The sequence below is a fragment of the Parasteatoda tepidariorum genome, chromosome 10, assembly GCF_982258835.1.
Source record: "Parasteatoda tepidariorum strain Cologne lab strain chromosome 10, Ptep-v5.0, whole genome shotgun sequence".
In the NCBI taxonomy this organism is placed as follows: domain Eukaryota; kingdom Metazoa; phylum Arthropoda; class Arachnida; order Araneae; family Theridiidae; genus Parasteatoda; species Parasteatoda tepidariorum.
In genome coordinates this window covers 95,232,694-95,257,419 of record NC_141764.1, presented here as the reverse complement: position 1 = coordinate 95,257,419, position 24,726 = coordinate 95,232,694, and the positions used below count along the sequence as shown (strand labels likewise).

The 24,726-nt window shown below is 28.5% G+C and overlaps 2 protein-coding genes across 3 annotated transcripts in view; one reads left to right on the top strand and one right to left on the bottom strand.

The window, feature by feature from the left end:
- Positions 1-24,726, bottom strand: part of LOC147803092 (saccharopine dehydrogenase-like oxidoreductase) — a 38,660-nt gene that overhangs the window by 13,289 nt on the left and 645 nt on the right. Inside the window, exons 2-8 of one of the 2 annotated variants that reach the window (XM_087153391.1) lie at positions 19,613-19,747; positions 15,775-15,881; positions 11,306-11,386; positions 7,732-7,861; positions 3,391-3,440; positions 2,221-2,363; positions 627-747 (exon numbers count right to left, since the gene is read on the bottom strand). In XM_087153391.1, the coding sequence (XP_087009517.1) occupies positions 627-747; positions 2,221-2,363; positions 3,391-3,440; positions 7,732-7,861; positions 11,306-11,386; positions 15,775-15,881; positions 19,613-19,747 (767 nt within the window). The remainder of the gene's footprint in view (positions 1-626; positions 748-2,220; positions 2,364-3,390; positions 3,441-7,731; positions 7,862-11,305; positions 11,387-15,774; positions 15,882-19,612; positions 19,748-24,726) is intronic. The other variant, XM_087153392.1, reaches the window with a different exon arrangement.
- Positions 4,821-24,726, top strand: part of LOC107455902 (trans-1,2-dihydrobenzene-1,2-diol dehydrogenase) — a 48,955-nt gene continuing 29,049 nt past the window's right edge. The window contains exon 1 of the mRNA XM_087153393.1: positions 4,821-5,027. Within this exon, the coding sequence (XP_087009519.1) occupies positions 4,844-5,027 (184 nt within the window). The 5' untranslated portion in view covers positions 4,821-4,843. The remainder of the gene's footprint in view (positions 5,028-24,726) is intronic.

Below are 24,726 nucleotides of genomic sequence, written 5' to 3'. Positions count from 1 at the left end.
ATAGGAACGACTATATTAAGTTAATTCCTAAGAGTCGTTTTAAGTTTTATTAAAGCTTAAGTACATCTTTAAATAAATCTGAATGGTTATTAATAAATTATTATTAATTTTTATGCACGTAATTTTGCATTAATTTATACATACGTGTTTTGAATAACATAAACAAGGTTACTGATATTGGGAGCCATACACTCGTCGTTGGGAGCCATACACTCCCAATATCAGATTACTGATGGAGCCATTCACACATCACTTCTCTGTATTCCAAGTCTGTCAAACTTGCAGTTTCGTTTTCTTATAAAAAGTTGAACTTTTAGTTCTTTGTATAATTTATTGGCAAATTTCTTGTTGAATTTTTATTTTTTTGGTACTAATCTTTTACGGGAGGTAGCAGGAATTCCCTATACTATTGTAACTCCTTTCAATGGTACTTAATTATTTATTGTTATTGGAACGCCTGGTGTTGTGGTGAAAGGTATCTAATGTACTCAATATAGGTACCTAATATAGATACTGTGGTAAGAAATTTTCAACCCTTCCTTGGAGTGAGATAGCACCTTTTTTTCTTCTCAGATACAATTTTATTAGAAAGAGTGTTTCGGAACCAAAAAATATAATTTACTTACTGGTCTTTCATTTAAGAAATTATATCTAAATAATTGACTTCGCAGAATAACCCTCTCATCTGGTCCCAGAAACCAAAGTGCCCAGGCTCTTTCATCGGAACTATGGAATAGTGGAGGCTTCCTGCAAAAAAAAAAAAAAAAAATATTTTGCTCAACGTCTATGTATTTTTACATATCAATTTCCATATACACATCCAGCACAAAGCGGTATTTATACAGCTTTGAACAATCATTCCACACATAAAGTGTGACGTTCTTAATGTTCAACTTCGTTGCATTGCAATTTTGATCCTAATCTAGTTGGGAACGGAAATTTTGGGTCAAATAATGGAGAAAAGGAACTTTATTTTAGAGGAGCTTTAGTGAAAACAATCCGCATTTTCATTAAACGGAGAGAAAAAAACACGTTTAGCATCTTCGATCAACCTGATGACAATGGGGCACTATTATTAGTTCGCCCAACACTGGAAATATTTGTGCAAGCATTGTGATCAGTGTGGACTACGAGAAGTATAAAAATAAACCGCGAATAACGAAATTTAAATATTTTATCATCGGTGTTGAATACCTGATTCACATGATGGATATGCGATTTTTAATACACAGATTCAGCTATTTTACGGACGTTCTCACATATTCACAAACGTGCATTCTGCAGAGCAATGCATCAAGAAAGTGCAAAATCTCTCTAATATTCAATTTCCGCTCTTGGTAATTTTAAATTCAACCGGAAAAACAAAGAAACTCCGTGACCAAGAATTGTTTTAAACTCTCTTTCGCGAGAAACTTTTCAAACGAAATTAGTTCGCATTTGCGATATTGGAATAGAAAAATTATGAAAATATTTCATGGTTAGCCCAGTGACAATAGGAATCTAACTCCTAGTTCAATGCAAATTACTGAAAATAACGATAAGAGATCCAAAAATTTAAATTTCGAATTTATTAGAATTATGAACTAAAACTTTAAATACTTGGTCATCCTTAAGTATTGACATAATAACATGTTTACGGAATAATATTTTACATTTAAAAAAAAGTAGGAAACTGACCAATTCTTAACTTGCAGTAAAGGGAGCTAAATGACGTGAGAATTTGCGTAAAATTTTTCCTCTTAAATATATTATATTTACTACATAATATAGGCCGGAATAGCCTGGTTGGTAGGGCGCTGGGCCCCATGTCCGAGAGTTCGTGGGTTTGAACCCCGCCGACCAAAGTGACTGATGCATGCTAAATCTGTCGAGTCACAAAAGTCCTCCATGTTCCCATAACAAATCAATACCTCTGGGGGTACTGGATTGGAGATCGATCGTTCTCTGATTCAGGTTAAAGTTACTATCTGTAGATGAATAAATGGGTGTATGAATGGGTCCGCCCTATAAACGGGTGTGACGTTTGGTGTGGCAGAAGTCGAATTCTTGATCATAGATAGCGCCACTGGAAAACAAGAACAATCGCACCCCCTCTGCCTAAACAGGTATACGTCAACAACAACAGCTACATAATATAAATTTTAATTTAATTTTATAATTATTTTAAGAGCAATTGAGTAGTTTCAGCATCCAAGCAAGAGAAGTAAAATTATTTCATACCTCCATGGTAATGAATAATCAGTCTGAGGTAAATCCTTAGGAAACAAACTTTCTTTCAAAGCTCTATCTGCTCTTTTAACAAACATATGATCCCAAAAAGAGTAAATGGCAGATAAAAATGTTCCAATATTCATAACTTTACCCTATAAAAATGATTAAGGGAAGAATATTAAGTTTACATTTTCATGTGGGTAAAAACAGTTTCAAATAATTGCATTTTATATAAAAACAGAATGGTTTTAATTTTAATAAATTAATTACTTTCTATGAAACAGCTACAAAACAAAAATAACGCAACAAAATAGAAGATATCTAATGACTAGATGCTTAAATGAATAGTTATAGTACATTTGTTGAGAATATTTAAATATTTCATAATTAGATACTTTTTATTTTATTTTTAATGCCCACCTGTGTTAACATTCGTCAATTCAGGTATTTACAGGGAAGATTGGTTGGTCACTTTTTCAAGGGCACCATATTAGGTGGGTCAACGTTGCTCCCACAGTAAGGACAGATAGTACAGAGAATGAAAGAACTTCCATACCTTTCCCAGGATTCCAACCCAGAACTTGTCTGATGCAGGAACTTTTCTGATGATTGGTATACAAAGTTTGATTAGTAGTAAAATTACACATTTATTAGCTAAAATTTCTAATTTTTCAGTTCTTTGTCTCTTGGAATCGAAACAACATTTTGGAAAAATTTCTGATTGAAAATTCTTATTAGAAATGTTTTGGGTGTTGAACCGTTGTATCGTTTAAATTTACTTTAATATGGTGCAAAATTGAACCATATCATCAAGTTTCTTAAACTTGATTACATTACACTAGGATTCAAATTGAATGGAACCTCGCTTCAATTTACCACCTTATTAAAGTTGTAGCAAATTGGTACATTGAACCGTAATGTACAAATTGGTACATTACGGTTCAGGTACCGACATTATGGTTCAACGGTTGGTCGATTTTTTTTTGGTGAGTAAACGAATAATGACATCATCAGTTATGCGATTCTTCATGATATGGAAGACTGAAGTTATTTAAATTTTCGATTTGTAACAAAAGGCAACTAGCAAAAATATTAGGCATTCTTAAAATTTTTAAAAATTATTCTTGAAAAGTTGTAAAAGGGAAAAAGTATAATATGCGATGAAGATGCTATACTCACCGATGGTCCCACACCAACGAAGGCGTAAAACTCAATTGAGTTTAAATCTCCTGAAACACAACAACAAACATTATAATTCATATAAAGATTAGGCCTTATTGTTATGAACTCATTTAACTAATATTTCCACCATTAACCCCTTCTCTGTCGGTGTCGCAAATCATACGTTCGGCATATGTGTGCTAGTATGGTCGGCGTCGCATGCCATGCGACGAAGAGAAAAATTGCATAATCGAAATCGAATTTGTCGCTACTTACACGTTTCTTTGTATCCCGCGATTATTTTTGTTTTTCTAAATATTGATAAGAGATGGCGCAACTAGTCCCTCTTTCTCAACAATTTCCGCAATGAGATTTCTCACCTTGAACTGAAATCAAAATAATTTTGTACTTTAATTGAATTTTGTACTTTAATTGAATTTTGTACTTTTTCTTTAATTTCGCTTTTATTAGTGTTACCGTTGCATGTCAAAATAGTTAATTATGTATTCAGAGAGTGAGTCCGAGGACAGTGAATTCATTATCTCTCAGTTAGAAGATGATATTTCTCATTTTTCAAGTGAAAATTGTTTTCAAAAACATTTTTAATAATAATTATTTTCAATAATTATTCAAAAATTAATTCAATTATTCAAGAAATTCGATAACTATTTTATGCAGATGTTTATCTTAAACGCCTAAAAGCAGGAGTTAATAAATATGCTATCACTGTGTATTTTTTTTTTAAAGATAAAACTTGGGTGCACTGCAGGGAAAACTGGATATCAGTGGACGGGACATCATATATTTCACCACCAGCAAAAAACTGTTTGCTGACAAAAATATTTTACATTTTCTAACTTAGTATGGAACATATATTTATTTCCAGCAATAAGAAATTCTTTTTTTGGATCGGAAATGCGAAAAAATAAATAAATAAAAATCCGACTGAGAGGAGATTAATTATTTATGTATTAGGCATAATTAAGTATCTGGTATAGATATATCTGAATATGGAGTGGACTCAAATGAAATTTACATTTTTGAAACTATTAAACAGATAAGTGAGAGGCGACTTTGTGCAAACTGTCATTTTTTCAATTTTTGTGTTGTGCCATCTAGGGATATTTTTTTAAAGCTCGGTATCAACTGATTTGAGTTGTCAACATAACGAACTAATGGTTTACCAAGAACTGGCAATGTAAACATCATCGTTCTTGGAAAATTGAGAGCTCGAGTTGCAAACAGGTTCAAATTTTTTAACGTCGCAAAATCGGTGGATGGAAAGTCTGCTGGGTTGAAGAAGTTCTAGTTATCCAGCCCAGGAAGGTAGGTTATACTTTAAAAGTCTTATCAATTGAGATAAAAAATTATGCATTAATTTTTTTTAGTTATTATAATGTTAATTATTTAATAATTAATAAAAAAGTGCATCCTGGGGTGACTTCGTGCAATTTTTTTTCCAGAGAAAAACATGCCAAAGACTTATAAAAGAAAGCCTGGAGCAAGAAATTATTGTGATTGCACCAAAGAAGCGTTAGAAAAATGTTTGGCAGAAGTAGAAAATGGTTTATCCGTTTCGAAAGCGTCAAAAAAGTTCGGAATTCACCGAAACACGATTTCGAACAAAATTCATGCGAAACATTCGAAATCTTACGGTGAGTATTATTTTTCATTTTCATATTGTTGTTTTTCAATTCAATTTCCATACGTTAATTGTTTAAGATATTTAATAAGAGACTGTTAATAAGAGAGGATCATTCCCAGTTGCAGAGTTGGAGACAATTTGGGGGCGTTAAATGAGGGAATTCAATCAACTGTTCATTCATGTCTATTCATATCAAAAGTCTGATTGTACCAGAAAATCAAAAAATGAGTTACCTAAGATTTAATTAATAGGAAAAATTCTAAAAATGTTAAAAAACCTAAAAATGAAAGTTTTTATGTTCATCTTAAGTAGATCTGTTAATACATGGTACATATTTATATGTAATATACTTGTATTGTACATTAACAATGTTAAATATTGTTTATTAAACGATTTTAAGTCAAAGTGAATGAAAGTAACTGAACTAAGTCAGTATTTTATTGCATTGCACAAAGTCACCCCATCCCGGGATGACTTCGCGCATTCGACTAATTGATTGTTTACAAATAATAAACACTTCAAATCAGTTCTTAACTACGTGCAATTGCTTCCCAGATGGCTAACAACAAATTTTAGATTAGATGCTGTACAATTCAACATCTTTTAACTATTTTTTTATTAGGTCAAAGCTAGAAAACTGAAAATTCCTGCACAAAGTCACCCCATCTGACGGTACATGACAGTCATTTATTCTATAATCAAGTTTGTTTCACACATTCTGTATTTTCTTCTTGTTAATGATGCCGAAAGAGGAAACACGGAGAAAAAATATAATTAAACAACAGAAAATTAGCCATGCTTCTGGTTTTATAGGAACAACAAAAAAGCTTAGTAATTTTTACCGCAGCGCATTGGTAATGACTTTGTTAAAATTATCAACAAAATATGGTTTTTATAATGTGTGATAAAATTTTGTAAATGTGATAAAATTTGGTAATTTTATCATGATATCTTAGACAATTGGATAAAAAACCATATTTATTTAGTTAAATTTATTTTTCAGTTTCGTATTGCTTACTATATATGTGATAATAAGAAGTATAATTTTGATATAAAAATATCAATTTTCAATTTTTTTGTCTCTTGCGTTAGTTTTAATATTTAGAATCAGTTATATGTGTTAAGCACAGTGCACCTTCTTTTTTTCATCAATGCACACGGCATTTCTTTTAGAAACAGTTCTAAAAATGCATTATAAGCAAAATAAGAATTACTTTTTTTAACCAAAATTTGTCAAAAGCTCCTATTAATCATTCATATTTTTAAATGCAATTTTCCATCGTACGTTTCAACTGTTCGGTTTATATAGAGTATTTAATTTTCAAGTCCGACTCGGAAAATAATTATTTTTTATACATTTTCATTCACCAATTACTTTAATACGAATAATAATTTTTTTTAAATACTTTAATTTCATAATTTATATATTTTTTTTACACTTTGCATTTCACTTTCCAATTTTACGTACTTATAAAGTGTTTGCAGGCAGGATATAACATATAACAAATAAATATAAAATATTAAAATAACACATAAAAAAGGTAATGGTCGCAAAATGTTTTTCATTGTGTTCGGCAAATTCCTATAAGATAGAAAAATCATATGCAGGGATGCTAATTAATAAGAAGATACGGAAACCTTTGTCATAAACATAAAATTAATAAAAGTCATAATAGCATATTCTTGTGATTTTTTTAAATTATTTAGCAATATTTTTCATTCTGTTTCATTTCGATTTTAGAGACATGTATGACATTTTCAGCTATAACATTTCTGTTTTTGTAATTAATGTACTATTTATATTGTATTTATTTCGCTATTTCAGTTTGTGTTGTTATAACTTTATTAAAATGGAAAGCACGACTAACTTTTAAATGGAAACACGACTACTTTTTTCTAAGTACCAATCTCATTCAAAATTAAAGGATTAAAACTCAAAGCGGTGTTCTTTTATTATAGTCTATGATATAACCTCATTACATAATATTTTTTGATAAAAATATTTAATACGCTTTCACAACCATTAAAAGCTAAATGAGTTTTATCTAGTATTTTTAATAAGTTATATTTATTTTTAAGCATATTTTAAGCAAAACTGTTTAGATTTTTTATATGCAATTAAAAAAAGTATTACAAATCAATTACTTAAAACTGAAAATAAATACTAGGAACTTACTATTGATAGTTAATAAATTCTTTGGCGGAAAATATTTACATAGTTTTCATAGTTATCTAAAATTAAGTGAAAATTGAAAAAAAAACAAATTCGTGAATAAAGTTGTAATAATGACAGAGGAAATTTAAAATGTTTAAATTTTATACCGATAGAATAGAGATTTTTATGTTGTTAAATGCTTGGGTTCATTTAATTTAATAAATTTTAATTTCCATTTATAAATCTGCTTACAGTCATAAAAAAATATTACGAAGCAATTGTAAGCGTTAGTGAGAGGGAAGCAAAAATCCCTAATTGAAAATAGTTTTCCAGTTTAATTTACTTTAATCAGTATAAGCGTATCTACTTTAATCTGTGCAATATTTTTATCAGTATTAGTATCTTTACTTTAATCAGTATAATGTATGTTATATTGAAAAGGTGAAAATTTGTCATTTATTGTTTAATTTAATAATTGCTCAGTATGTTGATAAAATGTTTCCCCATTGTATCGAAAAATCGTTTAATAAGAGCACAAACATTTTTAATTTCAACCTACCAGGAAAATTTTCCTTCAGAACAGTCAATCCATAGTCAGCAGGAATACTGTCAAATCCACATGCCCCAACAATATATATCCTTTTTTCACGGGCAGCATTAAAATACTTCATCTGTGTTTCTTCTAGGTACTATGAGAAAAATAAACACATTGGTAGTCATCAGTAACTCGTTTTAGAATACTTTTTTACCTTCAAGAAATTCTAGGTATTATAAAAAATAAATACAGTAAAACTTGTGTAAGTTGACCACTTGTGGTGCATTGTTTTAGTGGTTAACTTAGACAAGTGACCAACTTATAGAGGGGGTAGGTCATTGCTTACTTTTTCGCTGCTATAAATTTAATTTTTTTTTTTACTTGACTTAAAAAATTTATTCAGAAAATATGCAAATGAATATCTTAAGAAATGCGTTTGAACCTGAATGAACTTCAATTTGATACATATAATTCTAATATTTAACTAATTTTAAAAAAAAAAAAATTATTTCGTTAGTTATGCATGTGAAGCGTTTAATAAATATAATTTCTTAAAATATCAGAACACGAGAACATGTAATTTGAAAACTTTAACAAAATAAAATTATTTGATCACTTTAAAATTTATTTACTACCCTTAAAGATCAAAGACCATAAATAAAGGATCAAAGCATATTTCAGAGCATTCATTTATTCAAATGCTCACTATTGCGACTGGAAGAGCAACTTTTCAACTAACATACCTGTTTTCAATGAACGGATGAAAGAAATGGTCAAAAGCTGACCCCTTACAGTTTCCCCTGATGGTCAACTCACAAAAGGGCTTAGATTAGCTTTTTACACTATTTCACCAAACAAGTGAAATTTTAACACACATTGCCAAAATGAGAGAAAATTTTCTGAAATTTTTTTTTTCTGCTCAACTTATGAGGGTTTCAGAATAGAATTCCATAATACTCCTAGACAAAATTGATTTATTTCAGTGGTCAACATACAAGATAGACAGGTGGTCAAGTTACAAAGGTTTTGCTTCTTTATATTATATAGGAAAAATTCCGTTCTTGATAATTGAGGTCAACTTATGCAGGTGCCCAACTTACAAGGGTGGTCAACTTGGCAGGTTTCACTGTAAACAGATTGGTTAACATCGAAAGCTCGTTTTACTACTTCTTAGAGTCTACTTTTAGGAGAATTTTAACTACCGAGTATAGGTGGAAAAATATCTTGTATTTGAGCAATTTTGGAATTCCAGTGTTAAATTTCAGAAATTATGGAAATTTCAGGAATTTTAATTTATTCAGGACTTATTTTAAACTTTCATTTTCAATATTCCTTAGAAAACGTTAAGAAAATTATTCAGTGCTGATAAAATTTTAAAAAATGTAAACGATTTATGAATGAAAAGTATATATCAAGTCATTTTCATTTAAATGAAAAGTAATCTAATAAAATATTTGAGGAAGTAAAATTATAGAAACTACTAAATGTTTTATTAATAATCCTTTTTGATAAATATGTAGACAAATATTCGAATTTTAAAGCGATGAAGAGAAAATAACAAAAATTAAAAATCTTTAAATTAATCTTCCGTAATTATTGAGTTAAAAATGTTATGAATAACTTTTGTATATGATTTCTTAATAATCACGTTTGTGCTCGAAACATCAAAATCTTGAGTGATTTTGAAGTGGTGGGTTATACTACATGCGTGCACTAGTAAATTATATTGCCTTTTTTTTTCACAAAAAATCATATTTTTATAAATATTTTGAAGCAATTAATAGATTTTTAATTGAAAAATATGTTTGACTGTTAATTAAAGCTTTTAAAGTTTAGGATGAAAGATTCTCATTGCGAAAGAGGAATTTTATTTTAATAACAAAACACAAAATTAACTTTCAACTTTTTTCCTTACTCTTTAATTAACATACTTTATTTTCAGTATTTCAACAAAAGGTATGTTATAAATTATAAGTTTTTTTAAACCTATTTTGATGTTATTTTTTTATCTGTATACTTTCAATTAATCAGCATTAGGCATAAGCAAACACATGACTTTGTGGGGCTTGAGTAAACGCATAGGGGCGATGGAGCTAGTGTGGAGGTATTCACATTGACCATGTCAACCTTCATCTATGAAAAGGTACCACACCTTAGAATCGAGTTAACATAATTTATAAGCTATAAATTGGTATTATATTTTTGTAGTGGTAGATACACTACAGTACTTCTCACCAGAATTATAGCTGTGATAGAATTCGATGAACAGATACCACTAGTTGTGTCATTGCTGCTTTGTGAGAAGCCGGGAGATCTGTATTAAGATCACCGTACTTTTGAATGCTGATTGCAAGATCTGTATTAAGTTCACGGTCATGGTTGCTCCTGTGTTGCCTTTAGTAGTCTGGTGTATACAGGCCGACGTTGTGTTTAATCGAGACTGAGTAGCAACAGCGCAAGGAAGTGGATAATGTCGCAGTCATAAGTAGCAAGTCAACTGTTCAATGTGGGCAATCCATCGAAGTAGGCGTGTTCAAATCGAAGTGGGCATTGCTGGCAAGGTAGGCGTGTTCGCATCACGTCCGAAGGTCACCAATGTGGGACGAGTTGTTATCGACAATATCAACATTCTTCTATGAAAAGGTACTCCACCATAGAATCGAGTTAACATGTCTTATATGCTAGTGAATTGGTATTATATTTTTGTAGTGGTAGATACACTACAACCCCATTTACTTTCCGATGGATGAAATATAAATTAGTTACAAATATGACACATTTGTGGCTATTTATTTCCTTAAATCAAAATGATTTTGTCGAATGATATACCTTCACATTTTGTGATTTCATTATTAAGTAAAAGTTTTAAGAAAATGTAAGGGAGATGTTTTATCAAGTTTGTTAAAGCAATCTAATTAAAAGAAGATGAATTACTTTTTTCTGTGCATTAAATTGGAATAGAATAACAGCGAACGGTAACGTCTTCTCTTTGGCGAGTTTTTTCATTCCTCCAGTGAGAAAAATATCGCTAAGCCACGCGCTCCGTGGGTTGTCCATTTCATTATCATGTATTAAAACTATGATTATTAATATTGATTCAACTTATAAATTGGTTCTTTCAAATAAATTAATTCCATCAAATAAATTAATAAGAATAATGATTCTCAAGTTTATTGATTTGCAATTAAAATGTCTTTTTTAATATAGTGCCATGCTTTATATAAATTAGTATTAAAATTAATATTTGTCAATATTTATTCTCCAATAAGGCGCACATTGAACCATCCATTTTAAAAATATTATTATGAAGAAACTAAATAACTTTGTATCATCAGATATAAATCAAAATGCAGGTGGTCGTTCAAATTATTGTTAAAAGAATGCTTCTGGAGTTAAAAGTTATATTAAATATGGTTTTTTCTAAAAAATTTGTAAAAAATGTCCACAATAGCCCCCCCCTCCTCTATAAGCAAAAATTTACACACAAACTTAAATGAAATCAATTCTAAGTAATACAGTAATCTAATAATAAGATGCTAAGCTTAACAGTGATAATTACATTCAATACAATTAAAATTTCTAAATACTAAAATTTTACCTTCATTTCACCACTAAGATCCACGTGATGAGTTCCATTTTCTATGCACGCTTGTATAACAGGTTCTCCAAACAATTTGTACTGAAAGAAACAAACATTATATTTACAACTGTTATTTATATATTAGAAATGTTATGCCTTGTAATACCTATGTGAAAGTAAAAATAAGGGATATTTTAGTACTTTCAATTATTTTTTTTTTCTTGAGAAGAAACTTAAAAATATCTTATAATCCATTAGGGGGACCAAAAGTAATATCGCTTCGGTGCATATTTGTTATCAAGTTTTATTTTTAACTAAAAATGTATTCACTCTCATTAGCAACAATCTTTCAATGCCAGATAGAAAATGAATCGAAATGGATCGAACGAAAAAATGAATTAGTTCTTAAGACAACCGAATATTTAATGCGCCGAAATGACATTTTTTCCCGGTCCCCTTAATATAAGGCTTGAAGGAAGAGCTTATGATTTACTTGTCGTAGTTAAGTAGTAACTTAACTAGTTAAGTTTAACAATTTATAGTGCATACCTTTATGAGTATTCTTACTAAATTTTAACTAAACAACTTTTTTCTTCAGATATTGGAGACTAGGAATTTTGATTTTGCTTGCGGATTGGCGGAATAGTCCATCCCCGCTTAACTCTTTAAAATTCTATTTATCTTCCTTCATGGGGAGTGAGGTCTTCAATCATTATATTCCCCTATACCCCTTTAGGAAACTACGCCATTTGACTAACTACCAAATCAATAAAGGAATTAACAGGGGTCAACATATAGCCAACGGCCAAGAAAGATATTCTTTTTTATTTCAACTGAAAAGGGAGGGAAAATTAATTAATTATATTATTTCATTATGTTTAAATATTCATAACAATAATATTAAAGCAGCCGACTAGGTGGCCGAAAGGCTAGCGTGCCTGACTGCGGAGTCAATGGTTGCGGGTTCGAATCCCTCTCAGGCACTCTCTTTCTGTTTCTGTGTGTTCTACGTCCTTTCTTCTGTGTGATTGTGTGAATGTAACCTGCCCTGTAAACGGATTCGTGGTTGTATGACGTGGGTGACGCTACTCCACCGCCGTGGCTTGGCCATAGGTGCTCACTGGGTAATGATAAGAGAGTAGCAATTCTGGCATTTCTGAGGCCAATGGGAAATAGACCCAAGTGCCCGCCATTAACCAAATAAATAAATAAATATATTAAAGCAAAAGTACACAGTAAACAACTTTCTTATTAATTTTTTAAATTTATTTTGTAATACATACCTTGTATTAGAGAGGACAAAAGAAATAAAAAAATGAAAAATAACAATAAACGTACCCCCTGAATAACTATTGATCTAATGATCGAATCTTTATCTTCACAACTTAATGTTAATTTTACTTTTTGCATATTTCACCACATCTCGAGAACTTTTTGAGCGAATTGAAAAATTTTGCTCACAGTTATAAAATTTACTTTTCCAATGATATTTCCAAGCAAAAAATAAACCTTTGGTAAATATTTACTGTCTTTTTAATTATTTAATTTAATAATAAAAGAAAAAAATTTGAATTGCGAGATATGCAATTTTTACACCGTTTTAAAAAATTCAATTTTAAACAGCAAAATGCGAAGTTTTATTTCGACTATTAATAATATAATAAGTAATTATTAAAATTCTCTTTTGGATGGAACTCTTTGGATAAAAAAAAATTATTACTGTGTAAAAAAAATTTTCAATTCGCTAAAAAAGTTTTCGAGCTCTGGTTAAATGCGCAAAAAGTAAAATATTTTAAGTTACGAAATCCGACACAGAAACGCACTTTTTCTGAATAAACGTAACTTTTTTGACGGATCCGGATTTTTGACCCCAAAATATACGGGATAGTCACAATCGGAGAAATATGGTTCCAATAGTTTCATCAGGAGAGTGCTTTAAAATTTAGACCACTCAATGTTAATTTAATTTTTACGTATTTCGTTATATTTCGAGAACTTTTAAGTGAATTGAAACATTTTTGAAAAAAAAAATTTAAAATTCATTTATCCAAACATAATCCCAAGCAAAAAATAACTTTTAATAAATATTGATTACTTTTTATTATTTTATTTCAGATGGGTCAAAGAAACTTTGAATTGTAATGTATGCAATTTTTACACCATTTGAAAGAATGTAATTTTATATGGCAAAATAAAAAATTTGAACCTTATCGATTTGATAGTTCCTGAGAAATCTAATATTAAGTATCTGACTTCTTGGAAATTAAATTTCTCAGGAAAATTCTACCGATTTCGCTCAAATTTTGTATTTTGCCATATAAAATCAAATTTTATACCTTATTCACAAAATTTTATACCTTACAATTCAAAGTTTTTTTTGACTCATCTGAAATAAAATAATAAAAAGTAATAAATATTTATTAAAAGTTATTTTTTTTGCATGGAATTATGTTTGGATAAACGAATTTTATAATTGTGTGCAAACATTTTTCAATTCTCTCGAAAAGTTCTCGAAATATAACGAAATACGGAAAAATTAAATTAACATTGAAGGGTCCGAACTTTGGAAAGCTTTCCTGACCAAACTATTGGGACCCTATTTCCCAAATTGCGGCTATCTCCTAAATATTGGGGGTCAGAAATCTGAATCCGTCGAAGAAAATGCTTGTTTATTCAGAGAAAGCACCTGAATTCGTAACTTAAAATATCGTCTGCTTTCATTAATTAGCATATTTGAGATCACCATCACGAGCCATTAAGATCGAGTCGTCCCAGAACGTGAAAAATCAAATCATTAGATTAAAAGTTATTCAGGGTTGTTCGTTTTTTTGCGTACTGTACATCTGTTTGATGCAATACATTTGCGAAACAGTGAAAAGACAAAAACAATTCAGCGCTGTTATAGAGTAATGTTTTTCCTGTTCTGTCTGCACAACCAATAACATTTAAACAACTTCAATAATTAAATATTCACTAAAACTCTGTTTACAATTCATTTTCAGAGTGTGAAGAGAGAGAATATCAAAGGATAGCAACAGAAAAAAAATAGAGCCGAAGATATTAGAAGTGTGATATTACGGTACGATATTTTCATTTATGTCGCAGTAGAGTTGCACAATGCGCGACGGTCTGGAAAACATGCCTGAGGATGATCCGGAGACTACTTACGGCACATCCTGTTTTTACAGGAAGGACACATTCACACATCATCCATCCATCCATAGATCGTAATTTTGACCTGAACCAGAGCGTATGATGTTAGAAATGAGGAAAGTACAAGGAAAAAAAAAAAAAAAGAACAGAATAGAATAGTGGTCGATACATGGGAGTTGAATGTTGAGTTTAGTTGAGGATGGCTGATTTTTATCGTACCACAAATTGTTGCGAATTACAAAAGGTTTCACTTTTTATATGTAAAGTTGATATTAATCTTCAAATTCCAGTGTCGTCAATAAAATAATTTTTTTCCCTTCTAATATCAGAGTCAAATCATCGTACAGTACTGCTTAATAGAAGGTAACTATACGGTCTACATACTGGTACAGTGCACCAAATAAAATAAGACGGACCACCTTGAATTATTTTTGATCTAACGATCAAATCTTCACGTTCTAGGACACAAACTTACTAGCTTGAAAGGATGATCTCGAATCTCGTAATGAATAAAAACAGACGAGAATTTCAGTTACGAAATCAGACAAAAAAACGTACTTTCCCTGAATAAACATACTATTTTCTTGACGGTTTCGGATATCTGATCCTCAAAATATAGGTGGTAGCCGCCATCTGGCAAATATTGCCCTAATAATTTTGCCCAATAATTTTAATGCTAATTTTACTTTTTGAGTATTTCGCAATTATCTCGAGAACTTTTGAAGCAAATTGAAAAATTTGTTCTCACAATTATAAAATTCGTTAATCCAAAGATAATTCCATGCAAAATATAACTTTTAGTAATTACTTATTATTATTTAATTGAATTAATAGTCGAAAAATTTTTGAGTTATAATTTTTTACATCATTTTAAAGAATGAAATTTTAAGTGGCAAATTATAAAATTTGAGAGAAATCAGCCAATTATTCCTGAGAAATTAAATTTTGAAAAAGTCGCATTTTTAAAATTCGATTTTTTAGAAAGTATCTTTTTCTCATTCGATTTCAGAGGCAGTACATTTTTGTCTCTGATTTCGTAACTTAAAATATCGTCTGCACTAAGAAGTTAGCATATTTGAGGTCACCCCCTCAAACTATTAAGTTTGAGTCCTAGAACGTGAATGTTCGATCATTATATCAATAGTCACTTAGGGTGATCCATTTATTTAATTATTTATTAATTTTGCGCATTAGCACTGATTATTTATAGACAGCAATTTACTTTTTCATTCCCAATTTTTTTCAAAATCTGAAAATACTATGAAATAGTTGTAAATAGTTTATGAAAATAGTTTCATAAATTAATTTCTTTCCATATAAAGAAGAATACTTACTGGTCCAACACAATTAATGACCAACTTGCACCTTTTGCACATACTTGACAGAGAAGAGACATCTTTAACATCTGCTTCAATTATCGGAATGTTGCCGATATTTATACCTAATAATAAAGATTTAAATTTTCCCATATCTACAAACTACAGCAATGATTGAAAAAAATTCTTTATGCATAAAAGACGAAATAGTAGGAAAAGGACAAACAAAGTAATAGATGTAAAAAATTCATATCTGACTAACTATTAGTTTTATAATTAATTTTTATGCTTTTTATACAGCATGTTTCACAGTCATCTCCCTTAACTCCCTAGCTTAGTCCCTAGCCATCTCCCTAGTTTAACGAAAATTTTAGAGTCCTTGCGAAAACATTTAGTCAAAATAATGATAAGCTTAATGATCGGGCATTAATGTTTAGGCTAGGAAAAAAAATCTGCCTTATAGAGCTGAGAAACAATGAAGTCCGAATGTGATTGTTAGCAACATCTTTGTTTTAAACAGCAATCATACAGGTTTTGAAGTTTTTGCATCCACTATCCTTTATGACAATTAGTTTGATTTTGATAGTGTTTTCTTTTTTATTGGCTTAAATACTGATTTACGAAGTTCCCATTAATGCGAATAGCTTTAGTACATTTAGCACATTAAGGGAATGGATTATGGAATACTTTGCATATTTTATCGAATGAAAAAAAATAAATAAAAATAAAACATATACAACAGGAAAATGCCGGATTGGATTAGCTAATACTATTTGTGGTAGCTTTTTTTTTAAAAACTATAAATATCAGTACCTAAAATAGGATTTTTACTATTAAATATATGTTCCATTGCATAATTTTTAGAAGATTTAATACTTGAAATAACATTCATTTTAACAAATTTTAAAATATAGTCCCTCTAGATTGAATTCATGGTTGCGTTCTCTTTTTTATCGGAAAATAGACTGAAGTTAAAGTTAGAATTTCGGTCTTCTTTATAATTTTTCTTACTTTCCTTTTATCATTTTTTTAAAAATAATTGAATTAAGTTTTATCTTTTGAAATAAGGATCTTATTTTTTTAAAACTTTTTTTTCAATAAAGCAATTATTTTAAACTAGAAATGTCATTTGTTTAAAAATATTCCAGTAGATTCAAAAGAATTTTATGTGTATTAATTGAAATTTCTAATAATCAAGAGAATTATGGATGACAGGAAAAAAAGACAGGATGCGTAAGATATTTGATTTGGTGACTTAAATCGAATTATGTTAAAATTATTTCATAAAACAGAATTTTCAAAGGCACTAAAAGAAGAGTTTAAACATTAAGACAAAAAATGGATATTGGTTAAATTTGACACTTCTAAAAGAATTGTTAGTACATAGTAATAGACACGAGCTTGTAATTACATTATCTGTAATTATTACTTAGTAGATAAAGTCTGCACCACAAACACCTACTTTTAATAAAGTGATTTAAAATCTTAGCAAAAAATTAAATCAACAATAAACACACATTAAACTCGTGTATATTATTAATATTTAAGTGAGGAAAAAATGAAAACGATATCAAAATCAGACGAATAACTACTGATGGAGACAAGATTTAAAATATTAAAATCAATTTAATTATCGGAAGAAATTTGAAGGTGTTTTTAATAATCGCATTTCACTTCATCTCAATTTACTTAGCAATAAAACAGGTTTTCACGATTTTTAATCTCGCCTTCATGTTAATGATTTATGTTATTGCAAAGATTTTCTTTTTTTTTCTAATTTGAATATCACTTTGTGAACTCTAATGTGCACATCTCTCTGACTTCATTGATTCCAAATATATATATATATATATATATATATATATATATATATATATATATATATATATATATATATATATATATATATATATATATATATATATATATATATATATATATATATATATATATATATATATATATATATATATATATATATATATATTAAAAATTAAATAAGGAATTGAAATTCAAACTGAGCCATCTCATTATCTTGAAATTTGGCAGTTCAAAAAGTAAAGAAAAAGTTAAAAAAAAATTATTGCTCAATCAAAACAATACCTAATGTTTCTATGTTGTTTAAGGAATAAGTTATTGTTTATGAGTAGAATTAGAGAAAAAGAAAAGAATCAGAAAAGAGAAAATATTAGTGATTAGAAAATATGAGTAGAAATTTTATAACGCGTGTTAAGTAGAATAAAAAATAATTATGTTTCATAAAAATGTTAAATATTAACTGAAAATTTTTTAAAAAATATTTTGGCTTTCGCATAACCATCTATATTTTGGCTTCATACACAATAGGGCTGTTATATATAGAAGGATATCAGAAGTTGTGACTTTAATTTTTTCCATTTATAAAAAAAAGCAGCCTGGTGTATGTTTAATTTTATGATGCTAAATTTTTAAGTTAGTGATAAAAAATGGATATCATTTTTATATTTTGATAGATTTTTATAATTTTAAAATTTATACTTTATTAATGTATATTTCATAACTCCTATAAATTCCTCTTAAGACAATTTGATTTTGAAATTTTAAAGATAGGTGCAGGTAGTGTATAAATTATGAGAACCGCTGTACTAATTTTTAATAGCTTGCATAAAATTTGATACTTAAACTAATTTGAGAAATGAATCAAAATTCAAAATTGGCTTCCTAAACTACAAAATGGGATAAAAAAATTAGTCTTCGTGCGAAATAAATTTGCAAATTAACAATCAATCGTTTTAGTAGATTTTTGAAAAGTTTTTTCTTTCTTTTTTAACGCATTGCTCACAATGAATGATATTCTTATGTGGGACTTGTCAATAATAATTAAGAGGTTCCTTGCTTGGTCCTTGTTTTAGAGTAATAGTAAATTTGAAAAATCAAAAAATTACGTCAAATGGATAAATTTAAAATTGTAAAAGGATATTTTTTGGGATAATTTTTGAAAATTTTGTTCTCACCACTTTTTTTTCCTCTTTTTTTAAAGCAATGTAAACAAATTTGAATTTAATGAAACTTGTGAAGGAAAGGCATCTGGTGTGGAAAAATGAGATAATTCGTTTTCGGTCATTAAAGCTACTTATCGACTGCTCTGTAGTGGTATGAAATGATGCTTTTTTCGAATAATATGCTATTTTCATAAATGATGTGAGTTTGCAACAGTTATTCATGATTTTTATGTCAAGTTTAGACTATCCTTAGCGCCCTCTATATTTATTCTGAAAATGACGCCAAATGTCAATATGGAGAAAAGCCACTGTTTTAGTATATGAAAAACATTTGTGGTCTAATTTTTTAACATTTAAAAAATTACTCCAATGCTTCATTATTTCAGCTCAAGAAAATTGCAAAAAAGGCGAAAAAAGCATTAATTTTGCTAATTTTGATCTAGGTGGATAAATGTCGCCAAATTGGCGATTTTTAAAGAAGTTTAAGAACTTTAAAAAATGTGTGACCCTGATAATTGCTTGCAGCTAGATGGCATACGCAGATTATAGCTTTGCTTGGAGTATATGACACTTAAACTGTGGCTTTTTCTTTTCCTCGTCGAAAGAGCTTCGAAAATTCATTTTAACGTCCATCCATATGAAAGCAGAAAGCCTCGTTTATGGTCGTCAATGTGTTAAAAATCAAAATTTTAATTAAGTAAATAAAATATTCTACAAAGTGATTTTTACTATACTGATCTACAAACTTATACAAATCCTGTTTATTTCAGAATTTGGTCAGTTAGAAGCCACTTCGTGAATTTTGAAACACATAAATGTAATGGATTAATTTTTCGAATTAAAAGTACTAATTAATTGAAATGGAAATGATTTACCCTCTCCAAGGTATCCTTGCACAATTTCTATGGATTGTGACAATTTATCTTTGTTTCTTCCAGCAACAGCCCACTTTGTATTGGTTGATACAGAAGTATGTGCTAATTCTTCGATTACATACTGGCCTGTATATCCTGTAGCACCAAAAATAATTATATCGAACTCTCTATCTTCATTAACAGCCATTTTTTTTATCAACTTAAATCAAACGACAAAAGTGACTGCCGTTTATGAAATCTTAAAGAGCTAATATTTGAAATTCTTTTATTATCGGGTAAGGAACTGTCATCTACACTTTCGTAGTATTTTGTATATATTTTTATTCTACGCAACGAGATTGTGGGGAGTATTTGTTTGTCTTATCACTCACCTTATTTTCTAATCTATTATCGAATATTTAAATAACAAAAATGAAAAGGTTTGAGTTTATTCTCAACTTAACAGTCATCATTATACAGCATGAAGTTAACCTTGCTTTATTTGTCATCATTCAGTGCTTTGACTTCTTTTGGGAACTTTCTATCTTCTTTTAGATTCAGTTTGTTTTATTGCTGCAGATGTTATCCTTTCATGAATATAAATATCTTTTTCTTGTATTTTTTCTTTATATATAATACAGCTGCTTTGATTTGAGTTTTCATAAAAAGCTTAATAGTGTTCATTGTTATAATGTTTTCAAGCATTAAAAAAGCTAAAGGAAACAAAATTAAATTGTTACATTATCGGAAATTTGGAGATTAAAAATGAAACTAAGACCAAAATTTTGATATTGCTAAAGAAATATGCTGATTTCATAGTGTTAAATGCTTTTTTTTAAAAAAGTTACAGACTGGCAAAGTTCTCAATTATTGCGATTTTTCGAAATCATTTTGTTATAAAATACGGCCATTAGTTGAAAAAAAGAAAGGAAAAAGAAAAAAGAAAAGAAAATGAAGATAGAAAGAAAGAAAAGAAAAAGAGGCATAAAAGAATTAATAAGAAAACGAAAGCTCAAAACTAAGTGGCAAAGAAAAAGAAGAAAAAGGGAATACATATTCAAACAACACTAGCTAAAGTTGCGCAATTAAAACAAATATTTTCTTACTTAATTTAAATATTCATAAAAGAAAACAATGATTCGTTATTCGCAATACGTGAATGAATGATTAGGTATGAAGGCTATTTGCAAAATTCACCTTTTTACTCATTTTTTTTCTTCTTTATCGCAGCAAGAGTGATTTTTAAACACTAATTCTTAAACTGAAAATTTGCCATTCATATTTCATTGCTTTCCAATATTGAGTTGACCTGAATAAAAAAACTGCTTAGCTACTCTGCCCTACATTTTTATCACTAGATCATCCATCTAATGCTCTACTCTGATTCCTCGTAACTTTGAAGTTAACCCATATGACTGGTAAACTTCGGGATCAAACAGTGAGACAAATTTGGTTTCGCAAAAGATAGCTTGATTCGCATTAAATGGAAAGGAAAGCAGAGAGCCTTTTATGTTCAGCTAAATGGTTCTTCAACCACTTTAGTTGTTGCTATAACAGTATCCACGAATTGAAAATTCAGTGACGAAACTTGAGGAAGGATCACCTCATCTGGAAGGCGAGTTTTTAATCTCCTTAGTCACCATGGCTTCATTGCTTAACTAATGCACTACCATTTGACATTATTACTAAAAATGTAGTCGGGAATCTAAGGCAAGATGAATTAGAGTTTTAAAATAAATTGTAAGCTGATCGAACTATGCAAAAAAAAATTACAACCCTAATCATTGTTTAGAGCCACGATGGCTCAGAGGTTAAAGTATGGAACTGTCACTGAAGAAAAAAACTGGGGTTCGTTCCTCAGTGGTGGCTGCTTCAAATCAATGGTTACCAGCTTGTGGGGGAAAGCTACCTTTGCGTAATGTCAACCCTATTGCCGTTGTTAACCGTTGGCTACGAGTGGGATCCAAGATCCTCTGGTCCACAGCGGGTTTATGCAGGAATACTATTAACTATAATCATTAATTTGGGAAATTAATATTTAAACTAAAAAATAAATAACTAAATAAATAAGTTTTCATATAAATCCATAAGCAAAAATCAATAAATAACTAAAAGCAAATATATAAACTAAATAAATAAATAAAATAGGTATTGAACAGTGCCGTTAACCGCGCCCTCATAGATAACCCCAACAACAACCTTGGTGATTGGTCAAGAACTCATGACCCATTTGCTCTATTTTCTAAACTCATCATTTTTCTGATCAAATGTTAAATCAATGTATATACAAAAAAAAGAAGATTTGTTAAAAAAAATAATTGATTTGACTTAAAAAAAAATCTTGATTTTTGATAAAGAAATTATGTTTCGAAGATTTATTTCTCGGAAATAATTCGACTTACATATTTCGCAATTTTCGGTGTTACAAAAATTTTATAAATAATGATGAATTTTTTTTAATGACAAACCAATTAATTAAATGATTTATAGCAATAAACATGGATTTTTTTGTGTTTGTATCCTGTTCAAATATACATTTATTCATTCGTGATGAGATATCGTTTGCTGATAGCCTAAAACTACAACACTAGTTGATTGTTGAATCACTACTTATCAACAATAGATCATTATATCAAATCGTTCAAGCGAGGCGAGTGGATAATAAATTATTCTTTCATAAGAGTGATGTCACCGTTATAGCCCTTAAACTGTAGAAGAATACTTTGTCTCCGTTTTATTAAAAAAAATCAGAAATCTGATATTGATAATAGTTTGCCTATTAGAGAAGACAATTTAAAATGTAAAGGAATATTAGCATAAAATAAGATGTTCAAATTTAAATAAGTTGCTCAAAAATTGAATTACTTTCAATAATATTGCAATTTAAAGCACACATTTAATTTCTTTAAGAAACAAAATTTCTTTTAGTGACAAAATAGTTAAGCAGTTAAACAGTTATTATAATTATTAAAAAATAATTTAGATTTTAAATAAAATAACTTAAGTTGGATTGCACAATATATTTTTATTACTGAAAATAGTTAAATAATAATTAAAATTTGAAAACTTATGCTTTGATAACATAGTGTAGTTTCTAATATTTCTACAATTTATTTAATACAATATATTTGTTGTTCGCAGAATATTTTTTCAAATTTTTTTCATCAAACGAAATAATTAAAAAATAATTTGAATTTAAAAGATTTACCTTCTCTAAGTTATTTCTGCTCCAGTGACTTTTTAGTATGAGGCAAAATTGCAATAAATATCTTTATTTCATATAATTATTCAAATGAAGAATTATAAGAAATTTCCTTATCACATAAACACCTTAATCAAACAATCAACATTTAAAAGATTTATTTTTTTTCAAAATATACACTTGCGATTTTGTTGAAGATTTAATTTGAAATAAATAATGAATTACTTTGACGCTATTTAATTAATAAATTGTTAAAATTATTAAAAAATTATTTTTCCTGGGGTGACCTTGCCCGAATTCCGATAATTATTTCAATTAGAATTTCAGGAAATTTCTTTATCACATAAAAATATTAATCAATCAATTTACATTCAAAATATTTACCTTTTCTGAGATATATTTGCATTAAATCTGATAAATATTTAATTTGAAACAATCAATAAGAGGCTTTGAAGGAAAATAATTAATAAAAGGTTAAAATTATTAAAACAGTTATCTATTCCTAAGTGATCTTTTACAAACTCCGATAGTTGTTCAAATTGGTAGTTGTAAAAAAGTTTCCTTATGACGCAAAAATGCTAATTAATGAATTAACATTTAAAATATTTAAATTTTCAAAAGTATCTCTACGTTAGTTCTGGTAAATTTTCAATTTGAAATACATAATAAATATTTTAGACAAGAAAAAATTATTAAATAATTAAAATTATTAGAAAAAGAATTTTTTTTACGTGATATTGAGCAAACTCAAATATGTTTTCAAATTGGAATTGAGAATTTTTTTATAGGATAAATTATCAATAAATAAACTTTAAAAATTTTAAAAGTTATCCTTGTACTAATTCTGAAAAATTTTCAATTTAAAACCTATTCAATTTTTAAAGTACAAGAAATTGAATAAATTATATAAAATTCAAAAGAATTTTTTTCTCCAAAGTATTGGAGTGCTAATTTTGATGATAATTCGAATCAGCAATTAAAAAAAAATTAATCTCACAAAATTGTAAATGAATTAATTAGAATTTAAAATATTTACTTTTTCAAATCAAATTTTGCCATTGTTGGTGTATGTAAAATTATAAACATAAAACAGGCTTTTAAATTCACTAAAATTTAAATCAACTATCAATTAAAATTTAAAATAACTTTCTTCTCGAAATTATCGAAGCTCCAATTACAAAAATTTTACAAATTAAGAACCATAACGCATTTTTCCTCATACAAAAAAGATTTATTACACATATATGCATTTAAACTAAACACAATTATTTAATTTTATTAGAAGTATCGAAGTACATACTTCGATGGTTATTCCAATTGGAAATTAAAAGAAATTTTTAATCACACAAAATTGTAAATCAATTAATTAGAATTCATAACATTTACCTTTTCAAATCAAATTTTGCACTAACTGAACATTTTTAAACATAAACATGGTTTTTAAATTCACTAAAATTTAGAGTGAAATTTCTTCTCCAAATTATCGAAGCACCAACTACGATAATTATTCAAATTACGAAACATTTTTAATTTTTTTATCACACAAAGAATATTCATCTCTCACCTATACATTTATGCTCAATAAAAATTAAAAGAAATTTTATATCACACCAAAATTGTAAATCAGTTTATAAGAATTCAAAATATTTGTCTTTTCAAATAAAATTTGGTACAAACCCGTGTGATTATAAAATATTAAGCATAAAATGGGTTTTTAAATTCATTAAAAGATTAATCAACTATTAATTAAAAATTAAGATAAAATTTGCTCTCCAAATTATCGAAGCACCAACTATGACAAATATCCAAATTATGATCCACAATAAATTTATTTATCATACAAAGAAGATTTAACACACACATGTATTTAAATTAAAAAAAAAACAATTGTTTAAGTTTATTGGAAGTATATAAGTACAGACTTCGATGATTA